This window comes from Panthera leo, chromosome C1 (genome assembly GCF_018350215.1).
Source record: "Panthera leo isolate Ple1 chromosome C1, P.leo_Ple1_pat1.1, whole genome shotgun sequence".
Classification (NCBI taxonomy): domain Eukaryota; kingdom Metazoa; phylum Chordata; class Mammalia; order Carnivora; family Felidae; genus Panthera; species Panthera leo.
In genome coordinates, this window is record NC_056686.1 from 29140964 (window position 1) to 29157669 (window position 16706).

The 16706-nt window shown below is 46.4% G+C and overlaps 1 protein-coding gene across 1 annotated transcript; it reads left to right on the forward strand.

The window, feature by feature from the left end:
* The first annotated feature begins 304 nt into the window (after positions 1-304).
* On the forward strand, positions 305-11288 carry UTP11 (UTP11 small subunit processome component). Its single transcript, XM_042951153.1, has 8 exons — positions 305-470; positions 4967-5028; positions 6475-6577; positions 7204-7317; positions 7801-7894; positions 7982-8112; positions 10160-10270; positions 11007-11288. Exons 1-8 carry the CDS (start codon positions 408-410, stop codon positions 11088-11090), a joined length of 762 nt encoding a protein of 253 aa, XP_042807087.1. The 5' UTR covers positions 305-407; the 3' UTR covers positions 11091-11288.
* Positions 11289-16706: the final 5418 nt, after the last annotated feature.

Below are 16706 nucleotides of genomic sequence, written 5' to 3' on the forward strand. Positions count from 1 at the left end.
TAGGGCAAGCGGAGCAGAGCTGTTTGGTGACTGCACATGCGCACACTCCAAGCACGGCTCAGCCCCAGGGCAGTGTCAGCCACGTGTTCCCAGGTGACCACGCGGAGCGGAGCGCGAAAACGAGAGATCTGGGTACACGTGCACAAGCTCTGGCGAATGAGAACTTAGTCTTGCAGGGTCACGAGACTAGACCTAGGAAACTACACTTCCCAGAAGCAGCTCGCGCTGGACGCCTTTGCTAGATGACGTAGTTCCGGAAAGGCACGGGTCGGATAGGCTGCGGGGAGGAAGTGGGCGGTTCTAAGCGTCTGGCGCCCTGGCCTACTTCCGGCAGGATCGGGGTACTAGGCGGCTGAGGCGGTGCGGGGCTGGCGTTGTCTCCTCAGCTTTTCCAGGCGTGAGTAGCGATGGCAGCGGCTTTTCGGAAGGCGGCTAAGTCCCGGCAGCGAGAACACCGAGAGCGAAGCCAGGTAGGACCGCACAGGTCCCACGAGCGCTGGCCCGTGGCCCCGTGTGCTTCCCTACCTGCGGTACCAGGTCCCTTTGGCGCGTCGCTGGGGCACGTAAATAAATGGAAATATATGCTAACGATGCCGGCGTGCCTGGGGCGGAGCCTCGAAGCCTGGGGAGAGGAGGGGGGTCGTAGTTCCCGTTCCCTGCCCTACTCCCGCCCGGTTCTTTGGGTATAGTCAAAGCTGTCTTGGGGAATTTCAGTGCGGAGGTAGTTGTGTGAGATGCCGTGTGTAAAATGCTTGACCTGGGAGGAAGGTGAGGCCAAAGCGCCTACCGGCTGGAACTGGAACCCGCATCTAAGGGTGCAGAGCCCTGCCCACTGCGTAGCGGGGCGGGGGTCAGTAACCCAAGAGATTGGTGCCGATAATGTAACACCGACAGGCGTGGGCTTAGCGCAGAATCTTATGAAGGTCTGCCGCATACGGTTTTTATGTCTCAGGCCATAATGTTTTCCATCCCCATTGTACAGGTGAACAAACTGAGGCCCAGAGAGCAGAAGTGACCTGCCGAGTCCTAAACCCCAAATTCAGGTGGATAAACAGTTGTAGGACTTCTGTGGAGGGTGTGTCTGTGTTGGGGAGGTTGAGTAGAAACTAGTTTAATATATGCGGAACCAGCGCATCCATTTCACTGTGCTTAAAAACCACATATACAACCTAGTTATCTGGTCCAACTTCATTTTGCAGGTGGGGAAGAGAGGGAGAAAGATGTGTCCAAAGTTGTGTTGCTCACTGATGGGGGGGGGGGGGGGGAGTAAGGCCTCCTAACCAGAGTCAGTCTTCCTCCTTAATAGCATTTATCAGATATTTATTGTGCACTTACTGTGTGCTCAGTCGTGTGCTAGGAGCAATAGTGCAATTTGCCACCTAATTGTGGCACCTGTTTGAACCTATTTGTGGGCCTATCTAAAAGTAATGATAGGGGCGCCTGGGTGGCTCAGTCCTTGAGCGTGACTCTTGACTTCTGCTCAGGTCACGATCCCAGGGTCATGAGATTGAGCTGGGCTCTGCCCTGACAGAGTGGAGCCTGCTTGGGATTCTCTCTCTTCCCCTCTCTCTGCCCCACCCCACTTGCTTGCTTGCTTGCTCGCTCAAAATAAATAAAAATAAAAAAGAAAAGTAACGATAGCAGTGTTTGTTGTGTGCCAGAGCCAAAAGTGCAGAATGCTTTACTCGTTATCTCATTTAACTGTTGACACTGTGTGGAGGTAGGTACCGTTATTTTCTCACATTTGCAGATGGGGAAACTAAGACTCAGATAGGTTAAGTAATTTGCCTAAAGACATACAGCTGTAGTTGGCAACTGGCAAAGCCAGAAATCAGACCAGGAATCCAGAGGCCACTAAAAGATGAATAAAGAAAGCACCTGTATAAGGGGAGCCTGGGTGGCTCAGTCAGATGGGTCTCCGACCTCAGCTCAGGTCATGATCTCATGGTTCTTGAGTTCGAGCCCCGCTTCTGGCTCTGTGCTGGCAGCTCAGAGCCTGGCGCTTGCTTTAGATTCTGTGTCTCCCTCTATCTGCCCCTCCCCGTTCACACTCCATGTCTCTCTCTCTCTCTCAAAAATAAATATATATATAAAAAAAGAGGCACCTGTATAAGAGCACAGGAACACTGCCAAATGAGGAATTTGAATGGGAAAAGTAGACATGATGAGGGAGCTTCCTGGTGAAACTTGCTGAACTTTGAAGGGAATGATAATAGCTGTCACTTTTTGAGCATTGATTGTATGTTAGGTACAGCCCAACATGCTGTACAAGGATGATCTCATTTAAATCTACAGCGTGTCTATGAGGTGGATGTTATCCGTATTTTCCATATGAGGACTCTGATGCTTAAAGAGGTTGGATAGTGTATCCAAAATATCAGTTGTAAGTAGTTGGTTTGGATTAACAGAGAAGGGGAGGGGCAGGAGAGAATCCCAAGCAAGCCGGACGCAGGGCTCAAACTTGTGGAGCTGGAACTCACGAACCGTGGGACCATGACCTGAGCCGAAACCAAGAGTCGGACACTTAACTGACTGAGCCACCGGCACTCCAGAAGACAGAGGGCTTCTAAGGCTGGACATAAGCATGACACGGTCATGTTTGAGTAGGAATAGAGGATCTTTGTGGGAGAGGTAAGAAGAAGGCCATGCTGGAAAGATGGGTAAACATGTTGACCAGGGTACTCTATGTCTGGGTAAAGTTTGGACTTTATGCCATAGGTTCTTCACTGAGGTGGTGGGCCAGCTACTGAAGATGTTTTGTATGGAGGGAGTAGGTATAATTAGGTGAGCTACTTCAGATGCAATGGCCAGTCTTCTTCTATAACTCAGATCCCTTTGAATTAGCGTTTTTGTAATTTTTGGGTAGATAGCCAGTATCTATGATTCCTGGATCGTAGAGTATTTCTGTTTTGAATTTTTTTTTTTTTTTTTTTAGTTTTGGAGAGAGGGACAGCAAGAGAGGGAGAGAGAGAATCTTAAGCAGGCTTCATGCTCAGTGTGAAGCCGGACACAGGGGCTCAGTCCCATGATCTGAGCTGAAGGCAAGAATCGGACGCTCCACTGACTGAGCCACCCAGGCCACTCTCTAGTTTCAAAAAAAAAAAAAAAAAAAATTCTTTTTTTTTTTTTACATTTATTTATTTTTGAGAAACAGTGAGACAAAGCATGAGCAGGGGAGTGGCAGAGAGAGGAGACACAGAATCTGAAGCAGGCTCCAAGCAAGCGGTCAGCACAGAGCCTGATGAGGGGCTTGAACGCACAAACTGTGAGATCATGACCTGAGTTGACCTGAGGTCAGTCGGACGCTCAACCGACTGAGCCACCTAGGTGCCCGGGCCACCCTCTGGTTTTAATTTTTTTCTTCAACGTTTTTTTTTTTTTTTTTATTTTTTTTTTATTTTTATTTATTTTTGGGACAGAGAGAGACAGAGCATGAACGGGGGAGGGGCAGAGAGAGAGGGAGACACAGAATCGGAAACAGGCTCCAGGCTCCGAGCCATCAGCCCAGAGCCTGATGCGGGGCTCGAACTCACGGACCGTGAGATCGTGACCTGGCTGAAGTCGGACGCTTAACCGACTGCGCCACCCAGGCGCCCCATGGTTTTAATTTTTGAGGAACCTCCATACTGTTTTCCACAGTGGCTGCATCCATTTTCATTCCCACCAATAGTGCATGAGGGTTCCTTCTTCTTCACATCCTCGCCAACACCTGTTTCTTGTGTTGGTTGTGTTTTTGATTTCAGTTTGGCTGTTATTTTAATTATTGAATTATTTGTTGCATCATTTCAAGGATAAAAATTGAGAAAGGTAACTTAAAAATGTCATCTGTTAATGTTATACAAGTTTAAACTCGTGTGTAGTATTGTGTTAGAAGTGTATGTACCTCCTCAAAAATTGAGATTATTCAGAGCGGGAGAAGATGCGGTCTCTTGTGGGAAAGAGCACAGACTCTGGCCTCACACAGAGTGGGTTCTGGTTCTAGCTTTGCCAGTTATTCTGTGTTCTTGGGCAAGTCATTCTCTAAACTTTATTCCCCTTTTGGAAAATTGGGATAACAATCGTATGTTTTATCTACTTCTCCTGTTTGTTGTGGGGATTAAGAGATTGTGTGTAATGAGCACAGCAGATTGCTTTGTAACAGAGTAAGTGCTTAATAAATGTGGCCTGTTATGATGATGTGGGCAGAAACATCTACCACAGATACTGACATATATTAATTGCTCAATAAATAGCTTGTAGAAAGATAATACCAAGATATAATCCTTGTGCCTTCCATGCTATCCAAGTTCTGTGTCAGAAGGGTATTCTGTGTCACACTCGGTTTTCTCTCTTACTTCTTACCAAAGGAATAATAATAACAGTAAACATGTGGTGGGTACTTGCCTTGTGCCAGGCCAGGTGCCAGCACTGCCCCTTACAGAGGCTCATTTAATCCTAATGATAACCAGGGGAAGCGGGTATTGTTATTCTCGTCTTAAAGTTAGGAAACAGCAGCTCAGAGAAGTGAAGTGACTTGCATAAGGTCACAGGTTGTTAAGAGGTAACGCTTGGATTTGAACCCAGTTCTTGGGCTCTAAATTTAGAGCCCTTACCACAGTTGCCTCCCTGTTATTATATTTTCCCTTCATAGTATTTTTTAAACCCTTGGATTAAGGCTGTAGTAATTTTAGTACAGCTGGCAACTGCTTGCTTAGTGCCGAGTCATTGTTGCCTCTCTCTGTCCTTAATAGGCCAGGAAACCTACTATGGCAGTGCTTATGACCTCTCTGGCGTCCGTATAGTACCTCTCATCCTTGGGCAGAGCCCAGTGGGGGAGGGAAGGGAACAGGGTAGCAAGTTGGCTCCAAGGACATGGATTTACTGAGCACTCCAGAGACTCTTGTTCTTGTGAGGTGTCATGTTGATTTGGGCATGTGTTTGCTGGGGGAACTAAGCACTTTCTTTTTTTTTCCCTTTTGTCTTCTAGCCTGGCTTTCGAAAACATCTGGGCCTGCTGGAAAAAAAGAAAGATTACAAACTTCGCGCAGAGTGAGTTCGGTTTCCCGGTGGAGGTGCTGCCAAGAAGGTTGACCACTTCCCTGCACGGCAGCTGGATTGCCCAAGTGTCTGACGGGGGATAATTTCCTGCCATTGATAAAATGGCTAAAACTCTGGCAACCCGTCAGATACTTGTTTGTGACCCTAAACTTCTCTCTTTGTTTGAGCAGAGCGTTATTTATTTAACTACAGTTGCACTGCGAATTTTTTCTAATTCTGTTGTTCCAGATAGTTTGCTCATAGTGGCTTTGATTTGCCCCTGCCTTGGTGTTTGAGCCAGAAGCAGAATCTCTTTTTTTCTCTCCCTTCTCTTGAAATGCAAGATAGAATCTAAAATTCCAGTTGTCGAGTCTCTTACATCACCCCGTGTGTGGTGTGGAATGAAGAGATATGAAAGATGGATTCATAAGACTGAGCGTGGGTGATAATGAACTCTGAAAACATTTCATAAAACAATTACCTCTATTTTTCTTCTTTGGCACTTTATTTGGAGAATAAATTATAATTATTTGTTAACTATGCATGTCAGCTGAGGTCCTTTTGTGCTCCTGGTACAGATGGTGATGGATTAAGTGGATTGCTCTGGGTCCCAGAGTTAAGGCTAATAATGATAACTGAGTGCTATTATTGGATTAGGTAGTGTTTTGGGAGACTTGCAATATTTACACTTATTTATTCCTCCCAACAACCTTCTGGGATACTATTATCATCATACCCATTCTACAGATTAAATTAAGATGCAGATTGGTTAGCTAAATTATCCAGGATTACTTAGCTAGAAGTGGTGGAGTTAAGGTTTTCATCCAGATAGTCTGGCTTCAGAGTCCACGATTCTAGTCAGTATGCTATTCTGTGCTGTGTAGTTTTGGAACCTTATTTGGTCAGTTGGTGCCCAAGCTTGCATCAGAACCCTTTCTTTTTTTTAAACGTTTATTTTTGAAGGGGAGAGAGAGCGTGAGTGGGGGAGGGGCAGAAAGACAGGGAGACACAGTATCTGAAGCAGGCTGCAGGCTCTGAGCCATCAGCACAGAGCCCTATGCGGGGCTCAAACCCACGAGCTGTGAGATCATGACCTAGGCCGAAGTCAGACGCTTTACCGACTGAGCCACCCGGGCGCCCTGATCAGAACCCTTTCTAATGAGCTTTAATATGTGCTTTCTTTGGTGTTTCCCTCTAAAGATGTAAATAGCGCTAAAACATGTGAGATGGGGACAGTTTCAGGTGAATTTTGGGATAAGAGAGTAGCCTACAGTGACGGGATCTCAACATTAGTGACAGTGGAGGCTGGATCAAATCTAGTCATTGCTCTGGCTTTTTTGAGTTTCATTTTGTATGAACTTTAGATGCTTGTAAAGTGTGCTCTTGTGGGTTTTTTTGTTTGTGCTTTTTTGTTTTTGGATTTTTTTTGTTATGAACTTCATTTAAACTGCCTTTTAGTGACTACCGGAAAAAGCAAGAGTACCTCAGAGCTCTCCGGAAGAAGGCTCTTGAAAAAAATCCAGATGAATTCTACTATAAAATGACTCGGGTTAAACTCCAGGTGGGTACCTAATGGATCAGTTGGTATTCTGAGCTCCAACTCAATAAAGAAAATAAGATGGGGGAAGAGATGGAGAGGAAGGAGGCTTGGCCTTTATTTAGCCCTTCTCCACTTGGTCCAAATGCTCTTGGTCAGTATCCAAGGCAAACTGTCCCTTCATGAACAGCATGCATTTCTACTCCTGAATCTGAGTTGTCTTATGACTGGAGCTTTTCTTTCTTTTTTTTCTTTAATTTTTTTTTTTTTGTTTTAATTTTTGAGAGAGAGAGTGCAAGTGGGGGCGGGGGGCAGAGAGGGAGAGAGAGAGAGAGACAGAATCCGAAGCAGGCTCTAGTCTCTGAGCTGTCAGCATAGAGCCCGATGCAGGGCTTGAACTCACAAACTGTGAGATCGTGACCTGAGCCGAAGTCAGACTTAACTGACTGAGCCACCCAGCCACCTCTGCCTGGAGCTGTTCTAAGAGTAGATGATGAGGTGCTAAATTGAACATGCATCTAGGGGCTTAGTGCATTGGACTGCTGTTGCAGATGGCATTCAGTTGTCTTTGTTCCAGTCATAAGCTATGCTGACAGCTTATCAGTGATTTTCATCTAAGAGGGACTGTATCTTTTAAATTTGGATTTTAGGATGGAGTTCACGTTATTAAGGAGACTAAGGAAGAAGTAACTCCAGAACAGCTGAAACTGATGAAAACCCAGGATGTCAAATACATAGAAATGAAAAGGGTTGCAGAAGCTAAGGTAACAACTGAAGCCCTTTGTTCTGTTGTATTTTTGTTAAGGAAAGAAATGCGGATTCAGTGACTTCAAATTATAAGTTGATTTCTTCTTGAAGTACTTGTGTATGGTATAATGATTTAGAAGTGTAGTCAGTGTGGTAGAGTGGAAAGAGTTCAGATTTGGAAATGAGACAGACTTAGGCTTGAATTCTGGCTCTGCCATTTATTAGCCCCATGATTATGGACAAATTAACATCCTTGAGAGATTGGTTCCTCATTTCTATTTCATGGGATTGTTGTAAGGATTAAATGAGTTTTGTGGAATGTGTAGCCCAGTCACTTAACTGTGGTTGGTGCTTGATAGATGTTTAGCCGTTCTTTAAAAGAATGAAGCACATTTTTTGTTGGCTCGTGATAATGATGTGAAATGGTTTACACTTTTGACATTCATCTCTGATACCCTGGAAGAACCCAGTGTAAAATGAGATCCTGTTCTGTATTCTAGAAAATTGAAAGACTGAAATCAGAGCTCCATCTGCTGGATTTCCAGGGGAAGCAACAGAATAAGCATGTGTTTTTTTTTGACACCAAAAAGGAAGGTATGAAATGTTTGAGGGTTTCTGGGATAGTCTACCATGTTGGTGTATGTTTGGTGTTAGTGCCTTAAGAATTGTCTTGACTTTCAGTTGAACAGTTTGATATTGCCACTCACCTGCGAACAGCCCCGGAACTTGTTGACAGAGTCTTTAATAGACCCACAATAGAGACCTTGCAGAAGGAGAAAGTGAAGGGGGTTACCCAGCAGACTCGACTTAAGGTAATTTTCTCCGTTGTTTTCAGGTCTGAGCTTAGGAGAATCTAGGATTTCCACCCCCCCCTCCCCCCGCATTTACTATAATTAAGGAAAGCTCATTAAGTTCCCTTAGAAAAGTGGAAGGAAGATTTGATGATGGGATGGGAATGGACGAAGGTTCCTTGGTTTTTAAGATTGGGGGGTGTGTGGCATAGTGTGGCTTAGTGGTTGGAAGCTTAAGGGTTTGGCTTTATTTTTTTTAATTAAAAAAATTGTTTTAAATGTTTTATTTATTTTTGAGTGTGAGTAGGGGAGAGACAGAGAGGGGAACAGAAAATCCTAAATGGGCTCTGTGCTGATAGCAGCAAGCCCAGTGAAAGGCTCAAACTCACAAAGTGAGATTATGACCCAAACTGATGTCAATCAGCTGAGCCACCTAGGTGCCCCTGGTCTGGCTTTTAGATTTGCATTTGAATCCCACCTCTCCCTCTGGGCTTTGTGCCTTTAAGACTTGTGACTGATGCCTACCTTGTAAAATGCAGAGAGAGGAGGAGACACTGAAGATTTAGGGATTTGGTATATTCTGATATTGAACCTTCAGCAGCAAATACACATCTCAAAAAGTCTTTACATATTATACATTTGTAACCAGAATTTTGTATTGACTTTTCCTTATGGTGCTTTCCATCACTGTAACTGGGTTTGTGCAGAAGACATGCTTTTTCTCAGAGCCTTCTGGAGTTGAACTCTCACTTCTGACTGATTCATTAAAAAAAAAAATGCTGTCAATGTGTTTCAAGCAGACAGCTGTTCTGTTTTGATTTGAATCATTTACACCGCATCAGCTTTGCTTCCAATGTTTAATTTCACAGCAGTTTCTCTAGCTCAGAGGCAGCTAAACTTGCGTTGGTAATATAAATACCCCTAATTAGTTTGACTATATTGGGTAATCCCATAAATTTGACAGTCTGTGTAATAAAGTGAAAACAAAAGCTGTCTGAAACCACTGCTGCGAGACTATGCTAGAATTGGTGAATTGTTTAAATCTGAAGCCCAGTGATGGTCCCCCCCTTGTAGATAACACTTCCAGCTGAGGAGCCGGCTGACTAGTATTCTCGTGATAACCCTGTTTGTCAATTAGTTGTATTTTCAATTAGCTGTGTCACTAACACTTCTCAAGTGTCATGGTGGTCCCTAAAGACATTAGTGCTCCCAACAGAATAGTTCACAGACATGCCTTGTAAGTTGGAAAGATTTGGATCTTGCTGTTCTTGTCCAGTGGTGGTGTTTCTTCTGGTTGTTTTGTTTAAAGCAAAAATATTTTCATTAAGAGACTGATGGTGAGTGGATTGTAAGGGAATTTTTAATCTCTCTGTAACTTGGAGGGGTGGGCAGCCCATGGATGAGCTGTAGGAAGTCTGTGAACACTCTCATTCCACACAGACATTTTGTGCAGATAGGCATATGCGTTTGCACAAATTTGCACCAACACACATACACATTTATTTCAGGAAAGAATCCACAGCTTTCTTCAGTTTCTCAGGGGTTCATGATTCCCCCAAATTGAAGGGCCACTGGCCTTTGAGGGGATATTTCAGCAGTGAGAATTCTCAGGTCAGCTTCTGCTGAAAAAGTCCTGCTCTCTGAGTTCTGTGGTTCTCAGACACCTGCACACTGTCCATTAGCCTTTCTATTCTCTGTTCACTTTGTGTAGGGTTTCCAGGATTGGCTCATTCCTGCATTGCCTTAGGTAACCGGGACGCTCACACAAAGGTCAAACAGCTTAGTGTAGTAGTGGAAAGATTCCTGGGACCCGTGAGACTCGTGGGACAGTCCTGACTCTGTTCCAGGTGAACCTTGTGTCCCTGGGCAAGTCTCCAACGTTCTGTTAGCTCTAGAATCTGGTGTTCCTAAAATGGGCAATTTTATGGTCCCTTGTGTTGATTCTGAGTAAGGAGGAGGGAGTTGATGAAACCATTTATGCATTTGGACTTGAGTGGATTAAAAGCAGTTTTTAATTCATTTTTATCTTGTTAATTTTATTGAAAACGGGTGTGTATTTCTTCCACAGCGGATAGCTAAAGAAAGGCAAAAGCAGTATAACTGCCTGACGCAGCGGATTGAACGCGAGAAGAAATTGTTTGTTATTGCACAGAAAATTCAAACACGCAAAGATCTTCTGGTAAGGAGAGAGAGCCTTAGGCCCTTCCTTTTATTTTATTTTTTTCCCTTTCTCTCTTGTAAAGGTTTTAACTTAGACTGGATTTCAGCTGTGTGTAAATCAACCCCAGTGAAAATGTCTGCTCCTCAGGGGCAGTGGTTTGAGCCAGTGTCTGTTACTCTGACAGTGTTGAAATGTTCCTTGATTAAGAAGGTAATAAGGGGCTTATTAGTCAGTGCTTTGGAACAGCAAAGGGTAGGATCAGGTAGCATATGAACTTTATAGCTTATGAGCAGCTATGTGTAACATTTAAGCAGGTTAACAAAGCAGTGTGTGTCACTCATTGGTGTTTAAAAATAGACAACATTGTGTTGTTAAATAGCACAGCTAAGGATTATGTGATGCCCCTTTCATATTAGTACCATTCCTCTAAATGTCAAATTCTTCAGCTTTGTAGATCGTTCAGATCTGCCTTTCTCAACTAGGGTTCCGTGTGAGAATAAGCCCTACAGAAAAATGATTTGACTCCCTGTCTTCTCAGTTTTTCTGGAAACTTCAACATAGTAGTAGCATTATAGATTCCCAGGGGAGAACATGGTTCACTGCATCTGGGGATACTTGAGGGTAGTATGGCTTTGTCCTTCCCGTACTTTGAGAAGGACTGAATTAGGGGCTTGCCAATAGGTAGTTTATTAACCTTCCTGTTTTACAAAATGCTATCCTACCATTTACTGGTAACCTTTTTAATCTTTTGTAGGACAAAACTCAGAAGGTGAAGGTGAAGAAAGAAACAGTGAACTCCCCAGCTATTTACAAATTTCAGAGTCGTCGAAAACGTTGAAGTGGTACAGATGAGCTTTGTCATTCCATGCAGAAGAGAATTCCTTTTTTTTTCCCTGAGTAACTTCACATTCCATTAGCCTGAATGACATGATTTTTCCTGTTTGTAATTTTATTACAGATCTGACATGTGGTATTTTTCTGTGGACACCATTAAAGCCCCTTCCCATGTCTTATTGTTTTGAGGGTTGTGAAATCAGCCTTAGTTTTATATTCCTGTATATTTTTTTCATTATGAAAGTTATATCTCATTACCGCAAATTTGGAAAATAAATGAATTCTTCCCTAATCCCAGTACTAATTGAGGAACAATAAATAGTTATTAGTGCTAGCAGCTAGGGCAATGAAAGTGAACAAAACTGTGAGCATTCTGGTTTATTTCCTCCATTCTTTTTTTTTTTTTTTTTTTTTTTAAGTTTACTTATTTATTTTGAGAGAGCATGAGCAGGGGCAGGAGAGAGGGAGAGAGAGAATCCCAAGCAGGCTCTGTGCTGACAGCAAACTGTGAGATCATGAGCTGAGATCAAGAGTTGGATGCTCAACTGGCTGAGCCACCTAGGTGCCCCTATTTCCTCCATTCTATAAAGGTGTGTACTGGTTTTTAATTATGTTTTTGTGTTTTGTAGTTGTAATTACAGTAAACAATTTTACATCTTTTTTCACTTCAGTTCTTCCATTTTGTTACATCACTTAATTTTTTATTTTTTAAAGTTGACTTTGAGAGAGAGCATGTGCATACATGTAAATGGGGGGGGTGGAGAGAGAGAGGAAGAGAGAGAGAATCCCAAGTTCGGGGCTCGAACTCATGAGCCGGGGGATCATGAGCTGAGCTGAAATCAAGAGCCGGATCCTCAGGGCACCTGGGTGGCTGAGTTGGTTAAGCATCTGACTTCAGCTCAGGTCATGATCCATGGGTTCGAGCCCTGCATCGGGCTCTGTGCTGACAGCTTGGAGCCTGCTTCTGATTCTGTGTCTCCCTCTCTCTGCCCCTCCCCTGCTCATACTCTGTCTCTTTCTGTCTCTCAAAAATGAATAAACTTTAAAAAAAAAATTAAAAGTCGGATGCTCAACCAACTGAGCCATCCAGGTGCCACACATCATTAATTTTTTAAAAGTAGTGTATGCTCATAGTAGAAATTAAGATAAATATTTTTAATGCTTGCATGTTTGATTTAGTGGGCAGACTGATTTTACCTTCCTTCCTTCTGTGTTTATTGGATATTCAGATGGCTTCATAAAGTAGCCAAGGAGGAATTTTTTTTCTCTTACGCTTTATAGCTACAGATAGAAACCCTTGGAACTAGGAACCCATGGTGGCACCTCCTTATTGATGAAGCTCATATCGGACAGATCTGGCTCTGTTCCTGCCCTCTGCACTTCTGGCCAGCTCCTGATTCCAAGGCTGTAGATGGCTTGGTACAGGCCTGTGCCCTGGAGGTGGGGACTGCAGAGCATGTGTAGCAGCTCCTTTGTCTTCCCAGAGTCTCACTCTTCCTGTCTATGTCGGGGTGGTAAGCTGAGGCTGGTCAAGACAGGACTGAGCATGCTTGGAGCAAATGTGGGAGGAGCAGAGTTCTGGGAGGTGTGCTTACACCTCACCCCTGGAGGAGGAACAGCTGTGCCTGGATTTTAAAGAGAAAAAAAATCGTTAAAACTTAATAAGTTCCTATGACTGCTAGGCTCCTATATAAAGCCTAAAATGAAAGCATGTTTCCTCAGGGTGTACCCAGTGGGATTTAGATTTGGGAGCCCTGGAAAGTAGGAAGAAGGGCCAGGGAATAGAAGTTAGTAGCTTTTGCCTTAAGGAAGGAAATGCTTCACAGTCTCTGTGTGAACTTCCTTTTGGGGAGGTGGTGAGCTAAGTAAATGTTAATGGTCTTATGACATAGAGGTCTGATTCCTGAGCCAGGGAAGGGATTTATCCTGTGGATGTTGGGCAGAGGAGTGGGCAGAGTCTGTTCCTGGGATAAACCAGCTTGGTGCTGCTACTTGGACTCGTATCCCTTGTCTCTGCTGGGTAGGAAGGTGGGAGGCAGGGAAGGGATATACCTAATGCCTTCTCTTGAAGCTTACGCTTACACAAAGGTACACACACTTCATGAGTTCTCACTTTATATTTACTTATTTATTTTTAACGTTTGTTTATTTTTGGGAGATAGCATGAATGGGGGAGGGGCAGAGAGACAGAATCTGAAGCAGGCTCCAGGCTCTGAGCTGTCAGCACAGAGCCTGAAGTGGGGTTTGAACCCACGGACCGTGAGATCATGACCTGAGCCGAAGTCGGATGCTTAACTGACCGAGCCACCCAGGCGCCCTGGCTCTCACTTTAATAGACTCTCAGGGTACTACCCCTCGGGCCTCATGCACACACGTATGCGCACACCTATATACCCTGTGGTACACGAACGTGCCACCAGGGTTTCACATCCGCTGGTTACGTGCTAAGTAAGTCCTCACGTGTTCTGTAGGTATACAGCGATGCTTCATTGAAGAGGCGTGTGTGTAGGCAGGAACGTCTATCCTTTTGGACTACCGTAAGTTCCAGATTGGAGGTAGGGAACTATAAGGAGATAAAACCAGGTGTCCCGAATTGCTGTTAACACTGAGGGCTGTCTCTGAGGCCCAAGGAGAGCTTGCCTGACCCCTGTGATGAACCCAAGACAGATGCCCCAGCCTCCTGGGTGCTGAAAATAGGCCAGGACCTTATGCTTTGGCACTCAGTGGGACCTCGGACTCCTGGCTCGTTGCTTGGGAAGGGGAGAGACTGTTGTTTCCTTAGGATCCACACGCCCAGGCCCCAGAGGTGGTTTGGGCTCTTGGTGGCGTCCTGCTCTGGCTGTGCCAAGGGGAATGCGGGCAGCGTAGGGAGGTGGAAGGCATTGCTCTGAGTCAGAACCTGTGTGGTTCAGGTCTCGTACAAATGAGGTCCCCAGAGTGTCGGCTACAATAGCTGACGTGGAACATCGAGGTTTCTCGGGCAGGGAACCAACTATCCTGCCTGAGTCCTACTCCACTGCCTCTTAGAGCCCTTCTGACTCCAGCAGTAGAGTGTCAGGCCTTAGCTTTATTCTCGGATTAAATCTGTTTCTAACTCTAGAGGGAACGGATTCCTGGCAACAGGGTAGGAAAGGGCCCAGTAGATGGAGCTGCTGCCCCTTCTCTGGGTGCTGGTGTCTACTCTCTTCGCGCTCTTGGCTTCTGTTGGAAGCATCCTGTACTACGTAGGTGCTTAGTTCCTATTTATTGAATTCAGTGCCTTAGAGGAGAACTCTTAGGAAAAAAGGTTTTCTCCACCCCTACTCCTGCAGTTTGAGGTAAGTGTGGTCCCAAAACAAGGAAGGGGCAGGAGAGGGCTTTTCCCCTCACGTTTCTAGTAAGGCCCATGCAAGGAAGCCTGTTGAGTCCCACATCGAGAGGGTGGTTCCACCAGGAAATGGTAGGGGGTCTCCCCGTGAGCAGTTGTGAGGGTTTATGTCTAGCTCGCTGTCTCTCCCCCGCTGCTGGTTGTGGGGCAGTGAACAATTGGAGCTGCACATCCTCCAGCAGGGAAGGCAGCCAGCAGACGCAGACTTGCTCTGCCTGCCTGTGGAGGCCGGTGAGGCCAGGGCCTGTTAGGACCTGAACCAGTGAGGCAAGTGGGTATGCGGTGCCGGCCTCCCTCCTCAAGCTCTCCCCGTGTGTCCGTTCACAGCCTTGTGCACAGGGTGTTGGGAGAGGGCGGGCCGAAGCTTGGGTGGGAGTCTTGGCCCAAAGCCCCCGGCGAGTGGAGGAATTGGGGGTGGACCCGAAATACTATTGGGGCTGAGCTGGCGGTTTCTTGGGCTCTGGCGGCTGCCTCCTGGGGTCAGAGGGTACATGCTCTCTTGCCCAGCAGGTCACCGGGCCTCCCTCCTGGCGGGGCTCCCACCCAGCTCCATGGGTTTGTCTCAGCAAAAAGTGCAGGGGAGGAGTGGAGATGAAGCTACGAAACCCCGAGAGGCAGAGCTGGCTTTCCCAAGTCCACCCCTTAGAGTTTGGAAGCTTAAGAGGCTGGCTGGGTCATGCTTCTGCTTGTTCTTTCCTAAACCGCTCTGGTCGGAGAGCAAAAAAATCTCTCGTTTCTTCAGACTCCCTGTACGGAATCTGCGTGTTCCTCATTCCTAGACCCATCATTGTTGCATTTGGAGAGTTCTGTCTCCTCTGTATCTGTCCAACCAAAGTTTGTACCTAGTTCTCTCTGTCTGGTCTTGCGTGCTTCACTTGATAGCCCTCGTCATGAGAGTAACCGTTTCCTCTCACATCTGGGGAGCAAACTGCTTGGTGCTGGGGCTGTGGTGCAGTCCTGAGTCCCCGGCTTTGGTGGTTGTAGACGTTGGTCCAGAACAGACCCCAGGACCTAGCTCTTTCTAGGCAAGAGGAGCTTATGTGGGGACTGCTATGTTTGGGGTTAAGGGTGGGAAGGAAGCCCTTTCCATTCCTCTTGTCTGTCACCTGATGGCCTTGCTCACATCATAAGCGTTAATTGAAATTGTGGTGCCCCGGAGGCAGCTGGGCAGCCCCCCCCCCCCCCCCCCCCCCCCGCCCTGAATCAGCCTGACTCATTTACAGCTTTCTCCGAGTTACCCCAAAGGCTTCTCTTTTGAGGTGACAAATGTGGGGTTGGTTTCAGGTTTCATGTTTTTACATTACTAGGTGGAAAAAAAACCTTTCCAAACCAAAAAAACCAGCTTTTACAGCAGAAATAACATGTCCCGAGAGCGCTGGAAATTTCCCCTGTCCTCTCTCTGCTGCTCAGCCACAGAGACCAGTGACGGACGGAGGGGTTAAGAGGAGGGGGTTGGAGCTGAGGCAAGTGGAGCGTTGGGGACAGCCCCTTTGGAGGTGGCAGCATCTGCTTTCCTGCTTAAAGGCAGGGGAGAGCCTTTGCAGGGCCCTGTGGTCTCTAGTGAGGCCTGTGGTCTCTAGTAGCCAGCGGTAGATTGCCAAGGGACAGGGGTGGTCAGCTCAGGATAGACAGGGGCTGGGGAAGGGAACCACCTCACATCTCTCGCTAATTTGATCCCTGGAGATCGGGGGCAGGTCCCTCAGAGAGGGCTCTTTAGGTGGTGCAGTAGGTGGGAAGCTGCAGGATCCATCTGGCACATGGAGACTGGGAGACCACCCCTTCCTGTTACTGGCTGGTAGCATAAACTGCTCCCCGCCTGCCCCCCAGTGGGGGCAGATGGCCTCCATGGCAGATGGAGACCAGGCCAGCAATGGCTGGGTGAGCTTTCCGGTCCCAGCCTGGCCTCCCTGGCTAATAAGACAATTGAGAGGGGCAGTGACAGGGTGTGGTGTGTGCGTGTGTTTAGTAGGAGACAGAGTCCTGGCCTTCTTGGGCCATTGTGGAGGAGAGGTAAAGAGGGAACCCCACATGAAGTCTGGATCTTGGGGGCACGCCCAGGTTTTCTGTGTAGAGGTGGCAGGTGCTCAGGGCCCTGACGCTGCCCACCTACCCAGGCTCCCAGAACCCCCAGTTCTCAAGCAAAGGGGATGGTCCCCGGGGTGGGAGTCTCTGTTGCAGCTGGAGCCTGGTGGGCTTGATGCAGACCCCCTGCTAGGTCCCCAGAACTGGGCCTGGGCAGCAGCTCCTCCCAGA